At 35.2% G+C, this 20,819-nt stretch overlaps 1 protein-coding gene across 3 annotated transcripts in view; it reads right to left on the bottom strand.

The window, feature by feature from the left end:
* LOC126966694 (double-strand-break repair protein rad21 homolog) overlaps positions 1-20,819 on the bottom strand; it is a 34,391-nt gene that overhangs the window by 5,186 nt on the left and 8,386 nt on the right. The window contains exons 6-20 of one of the 3 annotated variants that reach the window (XM_050810887.1): positions 20,397-20,530; positions 18,593-18,708; positions 16,990-17,116; positions 15,672-15,813; positions 15,072-15,292; positions 14,353-14,469; positions 12,733-12,820; positions 11,494-11,553; positions 6,708-6,827; positions 5,742-5,831; positions 5,313-5,343; positions 4,816-5,270; positions 4,552-4,679; positions 2,904-2,996; positions 520-693 (exon numbers count right to left, since the gene is read on the bottom strand). In XM_050810887.1, the coding sequence (XP_050666844.1) occupies positions 520-693; positions 2,904-2,996; positions 4,552-4,679; positions 4,816-5,270; positions 5,313-5,343; positions 5,742-5,831; positions 6,708-6,827; positions 11,494-11,553; positions 12,733-12,820; positions 14,353-14,469; positions 15,072-15,292; positions 15,672-15,813; positions 16,990-17,116; positions 18,593-18,708; positions 20,397-20,530 (2,096 nt within the window). Of the gene's footprint in view, positions 1-519; positions 694-2,903; positions 2,997-4,551; positions 4,680-4,815; positions 5,344-5,741; positions 5,832-6,707; positions 6,828-11,493; positions 11,554-12,732; positions 12,821-14,352; positions 14,470-15,071; positions 15,293-15,671; positions 15,814-16,989; positions 17,117-18,592; positions 18,709-20,396; positions 20,531-20,819 lie in introns of all 3 variants that reach the window. The other 2 variants (XM_050810886.1, XM_050810888.1) reach the window with 2 other exon arrangements.

Here is a 20,819-nt window from a genome sequence, read left to right as displayed (position 1 = left end):
AAGTTTATAAGATTTAGTTTTTATTTCACGTTACTTTATAGTTTGCAAATTTAAAAAAGTTTTGATTTTTATAATAATACTAGCTGACCTGGCAAACGTTGTTTTGTCATATAAATTATATACGTAAACCGAATCTATTACAAAAGATTTCATTGAGATCGGTCGAATAGCTAGGAGTTATTAGGGAACAGACAAACATACATTCTCTTTTATATATATATATAATTTATATATATTTCTAATTGATAACCTTTCTAATTGATAATATATATATATATATATATTATCGTGACGTCATAAATGGCCCAACAGAAGCATTGGTTTTCAAACCAGCAAACATGCTGAGTTGGGACAAAAGTATAACTGTTTCAGTTTTTTGTTTGTCTCTATCATAAGTTTATTTTTCATCTTTTGTATTTATGTGTACCTACTATTTATACGTTTAAAAGAAACATTTTTGTTTCTTTCTTTCAAAAGAGTGAGCACAAGAGTTGTATCTGTATTTATCAGAGTACTCGCCTGCTTCTTGTTGTTGTGCGGCGGCGCCAGGTCTGCGAACATGATGTTGTTCTGTGCCAGCAGACGCGGCTTCATGAGCGAGAACAGTTGCTCGGCGCGCCGGTTGAGTACGCGCTCCTCGAACTGCTGCTCTGTCTCGCCCGCCTCGCGCCACTCGCCCTCGCGACCAGCCTCCTGATGTAATAACACGAACTTAAAGGAAACGCGGTTCAGTGTGCTTCTCAAAAGATTTCTTCAATGTTTTACTGAGCAGGACGTTCAGCTGATGGTTACTGATACACCTATAGGATTCTTGAAAAACACTTTGAGATATCAGATGTTAAGTCTCATTTGCCCAGTAAATTGACAACCTACGGCGCCCATCACACCGATACACAATAATGCTTACACGTTACTGTTGCACCGCAGAAATAGGCGGCGTTGTGATGCCCATAATCTAGCCGGCATCCTGTGCATAGCAGCCTCTCGCAGGTATTAGTTATTTATGCAACTGTTGTGTAATAAGGGGCATTAAAACACGAATGTGGGTTTAATAGTATCACACGAGTCTTTTAATACCTAATTATCAACAGTTGCATACAAGACTTTATCTAAACCCCGAATATGAATCCTCTAAAAGATTCTGAAACAGTTAGCTTACTGCTAACATTAAAACAGCCAGTCCTAGTAGTAACCTAATATCATCCATTACTGATTATATACAAATAAATCTACCAATGTTACCTAACGAATGTTATTGTAATCCAAACAAGTAACAGCCAGAAAAAACCGGCAAAAGAAGTGGTAATTGAAAAGCTAAAGGATGGTAGGTACTAAAATTATAATATGAACTATGAAGCCGACAGCGCTGTGCTATTTTGAGGTCATAAGTTCAAAAAAATTATATAATTTGAGTCTTTATACAAAGGTCCTCTGTTCTTCTTTTCTTTGTTCTTTTACGAAGCCACAAACGTTTTAAAAAAATATTACTTTATTTAGAGTTTTCAATAATAATTACAGGTTTAAATATCACAAATGCATAAAATTTTAGGTTTGACAGCATTGCAGTATGGGTATTTACCGCTAGATGGCAGTAAAAATGAAAATATGTGTAATCTTAGTTTAGAATTTTAATAACAAATCTTTTTGTTAAATATACACGCATGCTTAGGCGATTGAGATAAAATAAGAAAGCAGTTTCAAAGTATACTTGTTCCTCTAATGACATATGGTACGGAAACTACATGCGAAACACAAACAACTACAGTATGTAGATTTCAAAACCTAGTACTGTCAGACTAGAGCGCGGTTCTACGACTAGTTAGATCTACAGTGCTTACCTTGCTAGTAACCCAATGCACGCCACTACTTTAAACGTACAACCAAACTGTGCAAGTAACTTATTTGCACGATGTTTCAAGGTATATACGACATGATACCTTTAAAAAAAGTGTGTACGCTCATCTAAGAGACCAGCAACCTTCTTGTTGGGGCGTGCATACCTTACACGCAATTAAGCAGTGCGTTCCTCATTAGGAACCTAAATAAATATGTCGGAGAATTAGAATATTAAAAGTAATATGGCCTGTATGATTATATTCTACTCTGTGTATTGGGCTGAACTGATGGCGAACGTCATCTTTCAAAGTGTGTTTGAAGTTGTCACTGTGTACGTCACTGTCGGTGACGTGATTGAAGTTAGTTATTGTTGTCCATCAGTAGAGCGCTCATTGAGAAGTCGCATTCGTCTTCAAGCTAGCGCCCGCGCCGGTTGTGCGCACTGATCGACTTAAAACAACATGGAGGATACCAACACCATGACGCCCGATTTTAAATCCAAATAAATCTCCGAGAAATATATCACTAGGATTAAAATAAATTTAGTTAAATCTGGCTTCATTATTTTATAACCAAACTTCTATTGAAATCCCACCCAGTATTGTTTTCCTTACTAAAACTGAATACCTTCGGTAGGCTGTTTCCGAATTGCATATTCTAAGAAAGAGCGTTTCATTCAACTTATTTAGAAAAAATATTGGTCAACGTTACACAACCACAGAAAAGTGCTTTACGAACACTACAACAAACCTACCTGCCGAACGAATTTTGTAACGTTATAAACCGAAGACACCCCATATCTATCTCACTCTCTATAGATGACCAATGGATAGTTATGAGTTTCGAGTGCGCTTACCTACCATGACTTAACTAGCTAATACATTAGTATTTTCTTGTTTGATAATTTCGTTCCGTGTTTAGTTTGTACGGTAATTAAAAAATAATGGAGGAATTAGAAGCCCTCTGTAGTGTTACAAAAAGTACGGACATAGTTACTTTTCAGGCGACCACAACACTCGTTTTGTCCTTATTTTCTCTAAATAAATACAAATTATATAAACACTTACATTATCAACACTGAGTGGTAAATCATAATCATGCTGAGGGCTCTGGTGTCCTTGTTGATCATCATATCCTAAGTTCGTCATTGCCATTCCACTCTGTAAACAATTAGTTTAGCATTACTTCACACATAGTAGCTTGACTGCATATGGATGATCGAAATAAATTTAAAAAAAAAATCTTGCAATGCATTTGGTCAGAAAGTGTTATTTCCTGGGTAAACACTGATATACGGAAAGAAACTCTTTCGAGAACCCGTGAGATAAAAATTAAATTTATTAATAATAATTATTAATATATAATATAATATATTATAATTTAATAATAATTTAATAGAAAACTAAGTAATTTTTATTTCAATAAATATTTTATTAAAATACGCAATAATGACCTTTCTGCCAAAAAACATATACACATACAGGTACACCATAACCTAGCGAAAAGTGCGGTATTAAAAGAAAAAAAAATACTTTAATTAATTATCTCACAAAATAAATTCTAATATAATTATGGATTTTACTCCTACGGATAACGTCTAAAAAGCTCTATAAGCAAATGGATGAATTGTAAGTAAAGGCATTTCGTCAGTATTGCATAATATGTATATGAACATTATTTTTTGTTATTTAGTAGATTTCTCGTGACAGGCATCATCATGCTCGCTTAATGCCACTGCTTGTGGCGGCAACGTGGGGCAGGTCGTTCTCTTCCCTAAAATATGGTCAAGGGATTCGATTGCTAGTCCATGCGTCGTACTCGTGAACGGGCGCTACTTGGCTGCTTCATGTTTATTTATTCCTTTTTTTAATTAAAGTTATTATTTTTTTTTGCATTTACTGTATTGTACTTTATATATGTACTCAATAACTCTTGTTTTTTCTTATTAATTTATATTTTTTTAAATCACTTGTGTAAGGCATTTTGTATTTGACGTTTGAGTATTTTTGTTGCATCACTTAATTGCATACATTGTAATTGTAAATGTTTTGTAAATTTAATTGAAAATAAGAACTTGTAATACACAATCTGTTTTGAAAAGAGCAACCTTAGAGTTTCTTGCTTGTTCTTCTCTAAGGAAATCTGCCTTCCGAATGAGAAAACAGTAGGTAGGTATTTTAATTTTGAGCTAATTTAAACGTACTGTAACTGGGTCAATAAGTCAATGAACTTGAATATTTCAATATCATAAGGCGGCGTTGCCGGTTTGACGTGCATTGAATGGCAATGCTGTCAAAGAGATACCGTCCGCACGTGTTATTTATAGCCTAAACACATGGTGGGATTTGGTCGGGCCGAACAATCGGACGCGGTCTGGTACCGGACCATATTCGATGGTATGTCGCATTGTCCATCGCACTAAATTATTATTACGTCACTCGAACGGTTGGCTCAGTTGGTTAGAGCACTGGCACGGAACACCAGAGGTCGTGGGTTCGAGTCACGCATCGTTCATAAAATTTTGTTTTTCAAATTTTAGTTGTGTAATATTATTACCGTCCGGACCGTGGAACAATTGGTGCGATGTATCCATCTCTTTGACGGCGGCGCTATTCAAAGGCAAGGTCGAACTTCGTACGGCGTAGGGAAAGAACATCTTCTATCGATGAGACGGGAAGCAGGAGTGTAGCGGAATCATAAGAATATCAATACTACCTGATAGTCCATATGAGGTGTTGTGAGTTCATGTGATCCAGCGCTCGGGGCCAGAAGTGGGTTGTCGCTTTCACCCTGCGGCATCATGGGTAGCTCCATATGATGATGCAACAAGCCGCTATGTTGTACTAATAACAAAAAAAATTGCTGCAGATTATTTTGTACAATATATAAATTTGAATATGATTAGATCTATCAAGCTTTCCTGTAGTCTAAGCTTTGTTGATAGATTTTAAGTAACAATTAATAACAGAAAATAATAACCTAAAGGTGTCATTCCTCCGTGCGCTAGCCCTGCCGGCGTCATTCCACCGTGCTGTAATCCTGCAGGTGTCATAGAGCCGTGTTGAAGTCCTGCTGGAGTCATTCCACCGTGTTGAAGGCCAGTTGGTGTCATTCCGCCGTGCTGTAATCCCGCTGGAGTAATTCCCCCGTGTTGTAATCCAGAGGGTGTCATTCCACCGTGCTGTAAGCCAGCTGGCGTCATTCCACCGTGCTGTAAGCCAGCTGGCGTCATTCCACCGTGTTGTAAGCCAGCCGGCGTCATTCCACCGTGTTGTAAACCAGCCGGCGTCATTCCACCGTGCTGTAAACCAGCTGGCGTCATTCCACCGTGCTGTAATCCGGCTGGAGTCATTCCGCCATGATGTAAGCCGGCAGGAGTCATTCCACCGTGTGCAGGTGTCATACCGCCGTGTGCGGGTGTCATACCGCCGTGTGCGGGTGTCATACCGCCGTGTGCGGGTGTCATACCGCCGTGTACAGGTGTCATGCCGCCGTGATCTAATCCACCTGTAAAAACCATATTTCAATTTGAAGAGGTTATGCTGCTGTTGATAAGAAAACCCAGAAACACTTTTTTTTATGATAATAAGGGACGAGACGAGCAGGACGTTCAGCTGATGGTAATTGATACGCCATGCCCATTACAATGCAGTGCCGCTCAGGATTCTCAATAAACCTAAAAATTCTGAGCGGCACTACAATTGCGCTCGTCACCTTGAGACATAAGATCATCATTTACGATCAGCCTCATTTACTCAGTAATTTCACTAACTACGGCCTCCTTCAGACCGAAACACAGTAATGCGTGTATTGCATAAGCCATTCTAAATTAAATAATAATATTAATATTCTTAAATACTCAACTATAATATTAAGACAAAAGCGGTAGATATTTAAATTAATACCTGGAGTCATTCCTGCGTGATGCAGATTTGCAGGCGTGAGTCCGCCGTGTGGAAGCCCAAGGTTGAGACCAACGGTATCTAGTGAAAGTCCTGTGAAAGAGTTTTAATTATATAATTCCTGCTCGTTCCAAAAGGCCGCCATCAACGCCGATCAAAAGCATCACGCTTATACTATTGAGGACACAAGAGCATACATACGAGGTCACGGCCCAAATTGTTTTGTAACATCAGAGAAAAAAGGTGACAAGCGGTTTACCGACCTAGTATGTGGTAAAATGCTATTTTAACAATACATCAAGATTGTATTTCCGAGACAATAGTATAATTATAATAGTATGATATATAGTATTTGTTGATATAAATTCGACTTGAAATAGCGTCTATTCAATTTTATACGGAGTTTGAAGCGTCTGCCTTTTTTTTAAATATATTAAGAAGCCTTTAGTCTGTTTTTTATTGTTTATTTATTTTGGAACATGTTTACTTTACTTGAAAAAACATCCTATAATATATGTGAGTAGTTGCTTTGTCCCAATATAGTAACATTTTATATCATACACAAGTGATCTCGCGCTTCAAGGTCGATCAAGGTTAAGTGATTCTTTTTTGTCTTTCGGGACAAATTATTACTATTAATAAGTTAAGTTGATAGTTATAAGTTGATTACAAACACATAAACACAAATAATAAAAACAATGTTTCATTGAAAATACTCATTTCTTCTTAAATATAACGGTTTTTCAACTATGTGTCGCGTATGTAAAATAAAGGACAATATGAATAATAAGTGCATGCATGGTCGTTTAGCTTGTCTCGATAGATAGAAATTACCCTAATTATAAGCATTATTTTGCTACACGTAAAATAATACGCACAGATACACTTTCGAGCGTGTACAATTCGCGCGCCACATCCACTCGGAAGTCTTGAATCTTAGAGGGATCGGTTTGGTTAAATTCAACTCACCCGGCGTCATGCCTCCGTGGTTCAAGCCGCCAGGTGTGATACCTCCTTGCAGCAATGTTCCAGGTGTCAAGGATCCCAGCATGCTGGGCGTTAGTGGCGTTCCGATACTACTGAGTATTCCTGGAAAATAACTTATGTAAATAATACATCAATAACATGGGGTACTTCTACAAAACGACCGCATAGGTTATATAGAAGTATAGTTTTAATAACATTTTAATGATAATATTACATTTTCATTTAATATTAATTAGAAAATTGAAGTAGATTTACAGCAAAAGATATAGAAATTATTGGATACAGTGTGCTAGAGTTATTAGAAAGGAAGCAAATAAGAAATACATTGAACAAAGAATACTATAGACAATGTCCACTAAAGACCATATTCAAAGACAATGCCCAAATTCACACACATACATCAAGCTGGAGATGATAAACATACATCAATTAGTTTAAAAATACTTCGCTAGTTTTACAATTTTGAATATAAACTTTACGGAATCATTAATGAAATAAAATGCATAGTATATTTTATACTTTTAACTACATAATATAGTTAACTAAGAACTTCATTTCATTCAGACCATCAAACCAAATTATTAAATCATAGCAAAAATAACTGAACTTGCACCAGGGCCGCGCCGCCCCTGTGTGCGAAGTGTGCGGCGCACACAGGCGCCAAGGCAATAGGGGCGCCGCGCCGCCACTGCCACCTAAATTATTTTTGTTACCTATATGATTGTTTTTTGTAGTGGAGTATCGACAAGTAAGTAGGTACAATAGGCGCAACATAGGCCTTGTAAACAACAAAACATCTATAACGCTTATTGAACAAGTGTCTCAATATATAATGTTTATTATTATTCACGTTTATGGTTTCATTTTACGTTTAGGGTTTTAGTTTACATTCCTTACGAGCTCAACGTTAAAACGGCGGCAGTTCTTTGAACCAGAGAAAAAGTACTAGTTATTTTAAACCGTAGAGGCGCCGAGTTTGTATGAGTATGAGTGAGTTTCTGAACGCAACCCGATGCGATGCGTGCGACGCAAGCGGGGGTGGGGTCACGGATATTCCCCGATTTTAACGAACGAGATAGCTAAGGCAAAACAAAACAAATGAACGATCATTTGATTGAAAGTGTGTGTGTGTAAGGTGCGCATTGAATTTTTATAATCTTTGTTTGGGTGTTACCTACTGATTGTTTTAACGTGTTTTCACGATGAGTGATAGTAATCATGATAAAAAAAAAGAAATTATCTGGTTACCAGAATCTAATAAGGAAAAGAAAACAAGAAGAAGAACGTAATAAAAATGCAACTAAAATAAGTAAATATTTTACGGCTCAACCATCCACTTCGACACAATCATTAGAGACAGAAACCAGTCATGTTATCGATGAAAGTGTTATTAAATCTGATTCAAAAAACGCTTCATGTAGTGGTAAGTGTGTACTTTTTATGTAATTTTGTATGAATAAATATTATAACTTTGGGATATTTTAAAAAAAAATATTTTTTTTTTCAATTTTGAATAGAAAAATTAACTTTTTTTCCGGCCGTTTTTAGAGATTAGACGGAAGGAACAGACAGACAAAAATTGTAAAAAATTATATTTTATTTTATGTACTTTTTACTGAATGCGTACATCCATAAGCATTTAGTAAAAAGCGGTTATTTTAATATTACAAACAGACACTCTAATTTGTATAAATATAAATAATTATTCATAGATAGATAAATCAGTTTATTCAGACAAGGAGATAGATAGACACATGAGTATGTGAACAATATTATGTATTTGTTTGTCTGTTATTAATTTAAGATGATGCCGCCGAAGTTACGTCTGTGCCTGTGCCTGATACACCATCGTCACCGTCAAGACAATTATCGTCACCAATACCAACTTTTTCCAAAGATGATCCTGGAGCCTGGCCAGAAGTTTTAAACGCTACTTTGATCCAGTATTTAATAGTAAATCCGATTGAACAAATTAAACAGTATAATTTTCCGCGTGATTCTTCGGGACGAAAATTTTCTGAGTATTATTATGAAAGGCATTTAGGAAACGGTGAAAAGTATCACAGAGAGTGGCTGCTGTATTCAGTGTCCAAAAATGCCGTTTACTGCTTCTGTTGCAAGCTATTTGAATCAAAACATAAAAATAAATTCTGCGAGGGAATTAGTGATTGGCATCATCTAGCTTTGTATTGCAGCAGACATGAGAAAAGTTCTGCTCATTTCAATAATTATAAAAAATGGACAGATTTGTGTCATGCTCTTAAAAATAAGAACACTATTGATAGTATTCAACAAAAACTTTTAGAGGTTGAAAAGCAGCGCTGGTACGATGTAATCAAAAGAATAATATATGTGGTCCAATTTCTAAGTACACAAAATATGGCTTTTCGTGGCCAAAGCCAAAAATTATATGATCGTAACAATGGTAATTTTTTAAAATGTATTGAAATGTTAGGAAAATTTGATCTTTCAATGACTGAACACATACGACGCGTAACGAATGATACGGATTTCAAAAATATGCCGACTTATCTTGGAGATAAAATTCAAAATGAAATAATTTACATACTCGCTAACCAAATTCAACATTTTATTTTAAATTTATGTCGAATTAATAAATATTTTTCAATAATACTGGATTGTACTCCTGACGTTTCACACGTAGAACAAATTAGTATTATAATAAGATTTGTCAATTTTAACACAGAAACTAGAAAGTTGGAAACAAGAGAGCATTTCCTAGCTTTCTGTCCAATTATAGATACAACTGGCGCTGGATTGACGTCATTTATTTTAGAAAAACTAGACAACATTAATTTGGATATAAACAATTTAAGGGGACAGGGTTATGATAATGGATCAAATATGCGCGGTAAGAATAATGCTCTTCAAAAAAGATTGCTGGATTTAAATCCCCGCGCTTTCTATGTACCGTGCGCTAGTCATAGTTTAAATTTAATAGTAAACGACGCTGCCAACCTCAATCATCATACGACTGGTTTTTTTTTGTATTGTGCAAGAATTATATAAATATTTTTCGTCCTCTGCTAAAAGATGGGATTTATTAAAAAAATATGTCATAAATCTGACCTTAAAACCATTATCTGAAACAAGATGGTCAAGCAGAATAGATGCTATAAAACCGCTGTTTACAAATTTACCAAAAATTTATGATGCCCTATATGAAATATCAAATAATATATCATATGATCAGAAGGCAAAATATGACGCTAAATGTCTAGCAGAAAAAATATGCACCTTTTCATTCATTTGTTCACTAAATGTATGGCATATAATATTGACAAAAGTAAATTTTGTGAGTAAAATTCTACAGTCCGTCGATATGAATATGCAAGTTGCTTTAGATGCTTTAACAGAATTAAAAAAGTTTTTGATAAAAATTAGAACAGACACAAATTTTGAAGAAATTGTAAGTGATGCCAAAAAAATTGCCGAAAAATTAGACGTCGAACCTGAATTTGAAACTTCCAGATCCAGACCCCTAAGACGTCGTAAAACTCCAAAGAGTTTTGATTATGAACACGAAGACCACACTATAAATGATCCGAAAACCTCTTTTAAAATTAATGTATTTTTTTATATATTAGACCAAGCGTTATCCTCCGTAGATGAAAGATTTGATTTATTGAATAATCACAACGACGTGTTTAATTTTTTATTTAATTTAAGTGATGACCAAGATCAAAGTCGATTAAGAAGTAGCTGTCATCGTTTACAGGAGAAACTTTCAGCAAATGATTCATTGGATATTAACGCCGATGATTTGTGTGAAGAAATTATGTCTTGTCAGCCATTTTTCAAAAAAATAATATTTAAACAATTTGACAGCTGTATGCCCTAACATTACCATAGCATTACGAATTATGCTAACTATGCCAGTTACAGTAGCAAGCGCGGAAAGGTCCTTTTCTAAATTAAAACTTATAAAAAATTACCTGCACTCTACAATGAGTCAGGAAAGATTAACTAATTTAGCAACAATATCCATAGAGGAGGCCATACTAGACCATATAGACATACATGAAACTATTAAGGATTTCGCAAACAAAAAAGTGAGAAAATTGGAAATATTATAATTTAAGTAATGTTTGTATTCTTGCAAATGTTAAGACTCTTGTTGTTTTTTTAAAACATAACACAGGTAGGTAATAGTCATATTAGTATTATTATTCTTAGAAAAAAGTCAGCTTCTTTGTTATTCATATTTAAGTATTAAATTCTTTGTATTAATAAAGCATGTTAAAATTTTGTTCGAGTTTTATTTTTCGCAGTAATTGGCAAGCAGAAGCGAACGGGATTTACCTATTTAGTATCCTAATTCCTAAATGTTCCACAGTTTTGTACACTTAGATATTAATGATAATATTATCTAAGTACTGTAAAACTGGAGAACATTTATTTCAGTCAAAATTAACAATTAAAAATATTCATTCAAAAATTAAATTCGTTTTTTATGATTCGTTAAAAAAGAGGCGCTTCATAGGTTTCGCACACAGGCGCTGCCGGGGGTCGGCGCGGCCCTGACTTGCACCAGTTATACATATTATTGTTAAACTTTTAGTTATGCCGGGTCCACATATGACGAAAGTGGCCAAAGAATGAAAGAGAAGAGTGCGGTAAAAAAAGGAGTGCTTGCCCGCCATTCTTCTTCATATGTGGACAAGGCTTTGCGAAATTATATTGTCTGAGTATGAGAAATAGTAATTAATTTGAGAAATAGTTAGTTAGTGTGTTAATTATATAATACCTGGTGTTTGTGGTTCTTCGTCGTGTGCGGGCGAGCGGTACGACCCAGGTTTTTCTGTCTCTGTCGCACACACACATACATAAACCACCGTTAGTGATACATGAATAGAGAGATGAAACAGGTGCAGCGAGTGAACAGTCATCTTTAAACTGTTTTTTTTACTTGTGATTTACTACCATTATCTGATTATAAGGCTATGTACATTCGTAGGTTTTACATTTGAGAAATAAAATTTCTTATAAAAGAAATTTACCTCTAGTAGTTGAAATTAATATACTCTTAGTGCCGCCAGATATTGAATGGTAGGCACACAGAGCGAAACCATTTTTTTTATTAAATATTGCACATCTTGGTACTTAAAGTACCTAATCTTTTAAAGATTTCATTTGATAAGTTTTTCATTTAATTTAAACCTATTGAATTTGAATTCATTTTTCTAAGAGTTTATAGCTAGCTATATTTAATTCTTCGGATTACACATTGTTTAGAGATAACCATTCTCTCGCACAATACATTTCAAAAGAAGCATCCCATAACCTTAATGTTAGCACATGTTAACATACAGATAATACAAATTTAGAAAAGTGATTATTAAGATATTGTATTGGGAAAAAATAATTAATTTGTTAAGATAAAATTTAAAACTATTACGTTTTTATTTTATCATATTAAAAATAAGTAGCCATAAACCATCTAGGATACATTTCGCATCGAATGGTGGTAGTTTTATATCGATACTATCAGTGGATTAGGTGTGATTGAGCCACAAACAAAGACCATCTTCATTATATATATACATATATATATAATATCTTATATATAAAATTCTCGTGTCACAATGTTAGTTACCTTACTCCTCCGAAACGGCTTTACTGATTTTTACTAAATTTTATATGCATATTCAGTAGGTCTGAGAATCGGCTACTACCTTTTTTTCATCCCCCTAAATGTTAAGAGTTTTTATTTTTTACCCATATTTGTTTTTTTGACGTAATTTATTGTTTTTTTGATACAGAATTAAAAAATAGATTTTCAACCCTCTACGATCAAGCCCTATTTTTGTATTATTCTGTTCCATCCACAAACCCTATAGGTTACAAGATGGCAATCGTATACAATAATAATTGTAGTACTTAATTGTCTACTTTTTACACCCCAAATTTTTTTTATTACCTTATATAGCAATACAACGTATGCTGGGTCAGCTAGTATATATATAAATATAGTAAGTTTACAAACCGGCCGAAGGTTCATATTCGTGTGGCATGGGCGTCGGCGGCTGGATCTCCGGCGGGGGAGGTGCTGGCGTCTCCGGTGGTTGCATGTTCTGAAAGTTTAATAGTTACTTATGCAACTATTGTGTAATAAGGGGTATTAAAACACGAATGTGGGTGATAATAGTATCACATGAGAGTGTTTTAATACCTAATTATTAACAGTTGCATATAAGACTTTATCTACACCCAGGATATGAATCCTCTGTAAAAAATTCTGAAACAGTTAGCTTACTGCTAACATTAAAACAGCCAGTCCTATTAGTAACCTAATATTATCCATTACTGATTATATACAAATAAACTAAGTTTTACTGAAAGAATTATTTATTTTAGTAGTAATTTACATTTTGTATAGTGCAATTATTAAAATATCTGGCGGTGTGCTGTCAAAACTTGAATCGCAATTTTCTTATAAGCAAAACAATAAAAATATCGAAAAAAAATGGCGACTAGTCGAATAACCTACTTTTTTTTCGCCGGGCGACGTTCTGTTAGTGTGGAACGCGCGTAAACGAAAATGTTCTTTTTTTTTAAATTCATACAGATACCACGCATCGAGCAATAAGAATGAGGCTGTCTGTAAAAACTCTTTGCGTATAAAAGGATTGAACAAAAAACAAAGGAGTGTTGTTATGAAAATCAGTACAACATTACAACACTCGTTTGGTTGATGTAATGTTTATTAGGACATTGGGTGTTTTAATGTTGGCAATAAGCTAACTGTTTCAGAATCTTTAATAGAGAAGTTAAAGTATAGATGTAGATAAAATATAAATTGTAATGGTCCCGTGATTACCACAACATGTTCTATAAATACCTTTCACAGCAATATATCGTAAGGAATAACTACTGGCTGCTACTGCTACATAATATAATTTATCCAATTTTATATTAGACCTGTGTTCATAACTTGGAATACTTATATAATTTATACGCCTCTTGCTGCTAGACAACCGATGAAAACAGGCCAGGTTTATTACTTTAGTGTGCGCGACAAGCTACGTCTTACACCTGCGATTTTTATGCCACTTTGTGTTAGTCTTCGTGCATTGCTCAAAATTGCGGTTAACAGCTAACCCGAATTTTTTTTCTACCTTTTCACAGCTATTTACGGTGTTCGCCTTTTATTAGGCGTCTATGAATTTTAGGCTGATATGCTATAAAAATAAATAATATAATAAGCACATTCTTTCAAAAATTCAGCTGTCTAACTAAAACACGGTGGTTTACTATGATACGAAATTACGACCGAGACAGCACGGTGGCGCAACCAGTCGCCGCTACCAATAACATGTATACAGTTCTGTAGAGGTTACTCCCCTGGTGTTCGTTAGGCTGCCCAACCAATTTGGTGGCGCGACCAGGTCGGACGCGGCATGACTCTCATGACTAGCTTGGTATCTCACAGTGAAATATAGTCCTTATGTCTTAAAGTGACAAGCATTGTGTGTATTAAAGAATCCTGTAGTGTAGTGGGCAGGGTGTACGACTCACTATCTTCTTCATTTCTCTCTTCTCAATAAAGTGTGTTATAAAACATTGCAGTTTGAACATAATTCATCAAAATAGCACTATCGCTTACCTCCTCTAGCCTCCTCTTCCTGCCTCTGGTCTTAGCTAGGACACGTTCCGGTTCAGGTGACTTCGCTTCACCCTCCTCAACTATTTCACTCAGAAGCGCCATGCATCGTTGGAATTTCTACATGAAAAAAACATTGGCATGTGTGAACAGAGGAGTTTTAGTGCTAATGCATTACACCACCGTGGCAATCAAGAGCGTAGTCCAACCGTGGTATGTCATGCTCAACAGACAAGGTCTACATCTGATGGTTAATATGAAGTACCTAGAGTTACGCATTATTACGGAGATAGAACATTAGAAAAGAGAATCCCATATATATAAAACAGTTTACCAGCAGATATAAGACACGAACCATATAAAATAAAGTTTAAAAATATGTTAAAAAAAACATTATATTAACAATATGGACAAATTATATATCAACAAAAATTTACGAAATGAGCATTCATTAAAACTCAAAACATTTGGATGATTATGGATTTCCGCAAATTAACACATACTTCAATCAATTTTAAAATTCCTTGACAAAAGTTTATCTTGTCCAAAAAAACTACTTCTTACATTTGTAAGATATCTAGAAATACATTTTGGTGTAATACCCTTCTATCCATTAATATACTTCACGCATTAAGTCATTTATTACATAATATATTACGAATGTTCATTGACGTCTCCCGGCTGAAGTAAATGAAAAAATGAATGATGAATGTTCATAATACCTTGAAGAGCACTTTAGATGGTATTAGCCGGGCCGGAAGAGTGAACAGTTTCTCCACTCCTCCAGATTCCTTCCAATGCATCAGTCTCCTGGTGGGTGGCGCCAGGTCCAGCGTGGTAACTATATCAGCTGTATTGCTCAGTTGGTTCTTCATCTCCTCACCAGATATATTCTTCACCTCGTCAACTATGAGCTTCCGTTTGCGTTTCGTTTTTGTAACACCTGATAAATTGATTTTATGTGACTATTGGCAAAACATTAACTGGACAAAATGAACCTTATTTATAAGGAAAAATGGACTTTAGCTGCAACTTTAATTTGCTTCCAGTGTTGTTATGAACATCACAATTACTTGTAATTTAAATTTTATTTTTTTATATATATATTTAATAATGTGTATCTAATGTGACTGTCTTACGCTTAGATAATTAACATGTTTAGATAGAGCCAGTTTCTGTTACACGACCGATAAAAACAGGCCAAGTTGATTACTTTAGTGTGCGTACAAAATAGAGGTGAACTGTCAAGCTCAATTTTTTTCGACGTTTTTACAGCTGTCACAGTCTATCTAGACGTATTAAAAATCTAAATGATTCTTTACCTTTTAAAACAGTCGCGTCGACAGGCGCTAGAGCGAAGGATTCTTCATCGTTATGTAGGAGCGTGGTGGAGTCCATTGCTGGAGCCGGCGTGGCAGGCGCTGCTGGACGTGTTGGCTCAATACTAGCTTCCTCTTCCACGTCCTAATATTTAATGATTAAATTGTAGCTATATAAAAAACATATAATATGAAGAAGCTCATAGTCACTCAGAAGATAATCGGAGTTTCCTAGCAAGATCGAATCAGAAACAAGGAGATCGGTAGGAGAACCAAAATCACCAACACAGCCCAGACGGTTGCGAAACTGAAGTGGCAGTGGACAGGGCGCATAGTTCGACGGATTGATGAGGTCTTCGAACGAAGACCAAGTACCGGAAGACGCAATGTTGGCGGGAGCTCGCACAAGATGGACAAATGATCTGGTCAAGATCGCCGGAATGCGTTGAATGAGGGTAGCGCAGGGCCGATCATAGTGGGACACCTTTGTTCATCAGTGGATGTCTTGCGCCTACTATGATGATGATTTGATGTATAATGCGACAACACGGTGAGCGTATTATAACTGACTGCGAGCGAGGCGAGGCGTACGGACTGCGGGCCAAGATCTTTCCACTCTTTAGCCCGGGCCCGACTGCATTCAACTCGTGCGCTAACTGTATATAAATGTAACATAGGTATATAAATATATATATATACTAGCCGCCCCCGCTCGCTTCGCTGGGCGAATTCTAAAAGGAAATAAATTAAATTTTATTCATCTTATTACAAATACAATAAAAAATAAGTAGCCATAAATCATCTAGGATACATTGCGCATCGAATGGTTTTTGAAGTGAAAACTTCTTTAGCATCGTTGTGATTTGAAAGTCGATGAAACGAAAAAGCGACAGTAAAAAGAGCAGTCACATCAATTCATAATATTTAACATCGGAGATAATGAGATAGGAAGCATAATACAATGTATTGGTACCGGGCGACCATAGTTAAAGAAGAGATTGTCTTAAGTATGGTGCGAGTATACCTTAATATATTCTGACTCCAAGCGCACGACGTATTACTACATAGACACCGAGAGAACATATTATTATATATATTAGTGGTGGGAGGAATGTGAAATCATGTGTCATCCTAGCAACAAGTCCCAGGAATTCATATGCAGTTTAGAGGTTCATGCACCATGCAAGTTTCACTTCTGACACGTGTACTTTGTACGCCCGCAATGTTTTTTTTTTCATTTTTTTTATTTATTTGTATGGCAATACAACGTTTGCTGGGTCAGCTAGTACCTTTATATTTATTAGCTGGAGATGTTATTTACCATAGGAGCGGGCAGGTCAGCGTCGCGCGTGGGAGTCGGCGGCACAGAGGGCGCGGGCGTGGCGGGAGTGGCGGGGGCAGCCGTGGCCGGAGCTGCGGCAGGTTCCGGGGCCGGAGAGCCCGCCCAGCTGGAAGATATACAACTGAATAGTAAAACATTACTTACTGTGCGGGACGGTGCATTGCTCAAAATAGAGTTTTACTGCCAACCTTTTTCCACGTTTTTACAGCAATACACTATATGTTTGACTTATAAATGATCTAAACTAAACTATTAAATCTCGTCTGAGTTTTTTATGTTCGTTGATCTATCATCGAGCATGTAATGAAATATAATTCTGGCACACTACATGAGGCACCGCCAATTTTTACCATGAGTACTTTGTACTGCTATGATATATAAATTAAGGCAGAAACATAGAATATACACTTTACATTAATTGTGAGTGGTGCATCACTGTCCCGTCGAAATTAATTAATTTAGGATTCCTAGCTGGATGGTACACAAAATACTCAATATAATATAATCGAAGGAAGTACTCCTATTTTTACACATGTAATTTATACCAAATCTTGTGATCTCTTGTCCATTTTGGATCTAATCAGAAATGAGTATAAACAGTAATCTCATTATACAATACTTCTTAAAAAAACCTAGAATAAGAAATACTAGAATTTATCAGTATAGATTTTTTTAAATATAAAAAAATATGGATTACAATGTGACATTACAATACAATGTACACTCTGATGTCAATCGCTCACTGCGACGCGCATACCACTGTATCCTGCCATAGGTATTATATATTTACATATTTTTTTTTTTGTTAATTTAAACTAAATAAATATTATTTTTTTTATAATTGCAAATAAAATCGGCGCTAAATACCTTTATTTATTTGCGGTGTGTGTGGATAGATGCATCTACTGTACCATGGCCTACTATTATTGTTAATACAGTAGTGGTTGGCCATGATTGTACTCTCAATAACTCTTGTTTTTACATATTAATTTACTATTCTTTTTTAACCGACTTCAAAAACTGAAAAGATATAGATCGTCGGTATTTATTTTTATATTTGTTACCTCAAAACTTTTGAATGGGAGAACCGATTTTGACAATTCTTTTTTTATTTGAAAACTGGCAATTCCAGTGTGGTCCTATTGTAACTTGGTCCAGATCTGACAATGGCATCCATTACAAAACCATAAGTCTTAAATTTGCTATACATACGTATAGCAAAGTGGATTTTGATAAATCAAAAATAACAATAAACGTAACTAGAATTAGATTAATTAATTAGATTGTATAAAAATACGCAATTATTTTTATAGTTTTTAGTGCATATATATCTATTGTTTTGGAATAGTGTTTTTGAAATCGGTAGTTTTTTGTTAATTAATTTTTTTAAAGTATTTGTAGTTCGAGTATTATTGTTGCATCACTTTACATATATTGTAACTGAAATGATTTGTGTGATTGTCACAATGAGTTTGTTGCCACTTCTCCGTATTATTAAAGCTCAACCCTCAAAGGCGGTGGATATAAAAGAAAAGTCATTTCCTTGACCTGTATGAGTGAAGTGATTTTGATTATGCAGTACCTGTGTTGCGGCGAGGTCCCTCCGTCGTAATGGTCTCCCATGTCGTCGTCGGAGTCCGGCGCGTCTGCAGCCGCCTCGTTCTCCACCACGTTGGCCCCCGCTGCTTCTATCTCAGCCTAATTGATTACAATTATTATTTAGTTATAATCATCTACCACTAAAGCCAACGAGAGAAGATAAAGAATGTAAACAAAGGGACCGTTACTGAGTTTTATTGTCATGAATACCACTGATTCGGACTCTTCCAACGTACCATCTTTGTCTAATACAGACGATAGCGATTAGAATAGGGAATCCAAAATATGCATATAATTTATTGAAATTAAAATGTTTTGAAACCCTGAAATTTTATTTACATTCTTTATTTCGTCTTGTTGGCCTTACTATAATCATATATATTATATATATGATATTGATCTAAAAGCCACTCTAGCCAAATTGATCTCCTTATATATGTGTCTGACATTAACTTGTTAGATACGAACCATAATATTAAAGAGTCAGATTTGAGCATGAAATGGCAACTATTGAGCAGTTAAGACTTCTACATATCTATATATATATATATATATATATATATATATATATATATATATATATATATATATATATATATAAATAAATTAATATATAAATTAATTGCTGTTCGTTAGTTTCGCTACGACTCGAGAAAGGCTGGACCGATTTGGCTAATTTTGGTCTTAATTATTTGTGGAAGGTTTAAAAGGTGAATAAATATGAAAATGCTCGGAATTAAATTTTCCTTTGATGTGTCCCCCGTCGTTCAGAAATCAAATTGAAAGAATAGTTTAAAAATGAATAACTAATTAGAATACTTATATCTTTCTCCGGAGGTAAAAAATAAAATTTAATTTTAGCTACCTATAATAGTTGGTAGATCTTATGTACCATTTTCTTTGGTAGGTCTGAGAATTGTCGTCATCTTATTTTATACCCCAAAAAATTTTAATTATTAATATTTTTCTTATTACTCTATATGGCATAATATATATACTTTATATAGCAATACCACGTTTGTGGGGTCAGCTAGTAATTACTAAAATGAGCGATATAATATCTCCTGTATGCAGTCTCATATGCATGTCGGACTATCGTAAAACTGAATCATACTAAAAAAAATATATATATATATGCAACAACAGTGTTACTAATTTTTCCTTTTGGAATCCACGTTAACATTCAATTACAACAGAGCTGTTGCTTAAAAAGTTGCCAGGATGATTAACAATGCTTTTTCCACACTAGAATGAATTGTCTATAATTGGGTCTTAAATACTTTTTATTCATGTTCCGTATGGACAGGGCGTACAACAGTTTTCTTAATGCACGTTAACAGCTTGTGCGGCGTGTGGCGCCAGTACTCGGACGACCGACCTAGACGACACCTGCCACTTAGTGCAACTGGATGTTGACGCACTAGTCATGATTTAACATACTGCTTTATGCGCTTATGAATGAAAAACAAATAAATTAAATCTTACTTTGTGTAATTATTAAAAAGATGAGAGCCCTTCAAAAATAAGCAAATTAAATTTTCTTTTGCATGTATAAGCCTGCCTCAAACAAATTATCAGATACGTTCGAGTCCCAGACGAGGCAAGTAATTTTTAGAAAATCTTTCAATGCAGAATTACTAACTTTTAAAAATAACATAAAGTCTTCTTTCATTAAAATATCCTATCTACGATATTTAAGGTACTTTCCATTCATGTCCCATAACTTTGGGACGCCATGTATACTTCACAGGCAGTACTGGATTACCGGATGTGGTGAGTCGTGTTACCTGCAATGACTGTGGTTGCGCATCGTGCGTGTCATGCGCATGCACGGAGTGGCCCGCTCCAGAGGAGGCCGCGCCGCCCGTACCACTCGCTGACACCTCACCGAATAGATCTCCTTCGAACAACCCTCCAGCATCTATAGCAGGACAAAACAATAGACACGATTATTAATATATAATAATAATAGAGTATTGTCATCACTTGTTATTGACTGTATTTAAAAAAAATATGGCAAGGAAATTACGAAGTCAAGTTTCAAGTTTAAGGTGTTGGAAAATATTAAACTAAGGCAACATAATATAACAAATACATTTAGAGATAATAAAAAAAAAACATTACAAATCTTAGATTGTGTTACGATGTTTCATTCATTCATTATTATTAAAAAGCATGTGTTCACGATGCGTAATATTTAAAAAAATCCT

This window comes from Leptidea sinapis, chromosome 11 (assembly GCF_905404315.1).
Source record: "Leptidea sinapis chromosome 11, ilLepSina1.1, whole genome shotgun sequence".
NCBI lineage: Eukaryota > Metazoa > Arthropoda > Insecta > Lepidoptera > Pieridae > Leptidea > Leptidea sinapis.
The sequence above is the reverse complement of the archived record's forward strand: the minus strand, read 5'-3'. Positions and strand labels throughout refer to the sequence as shown.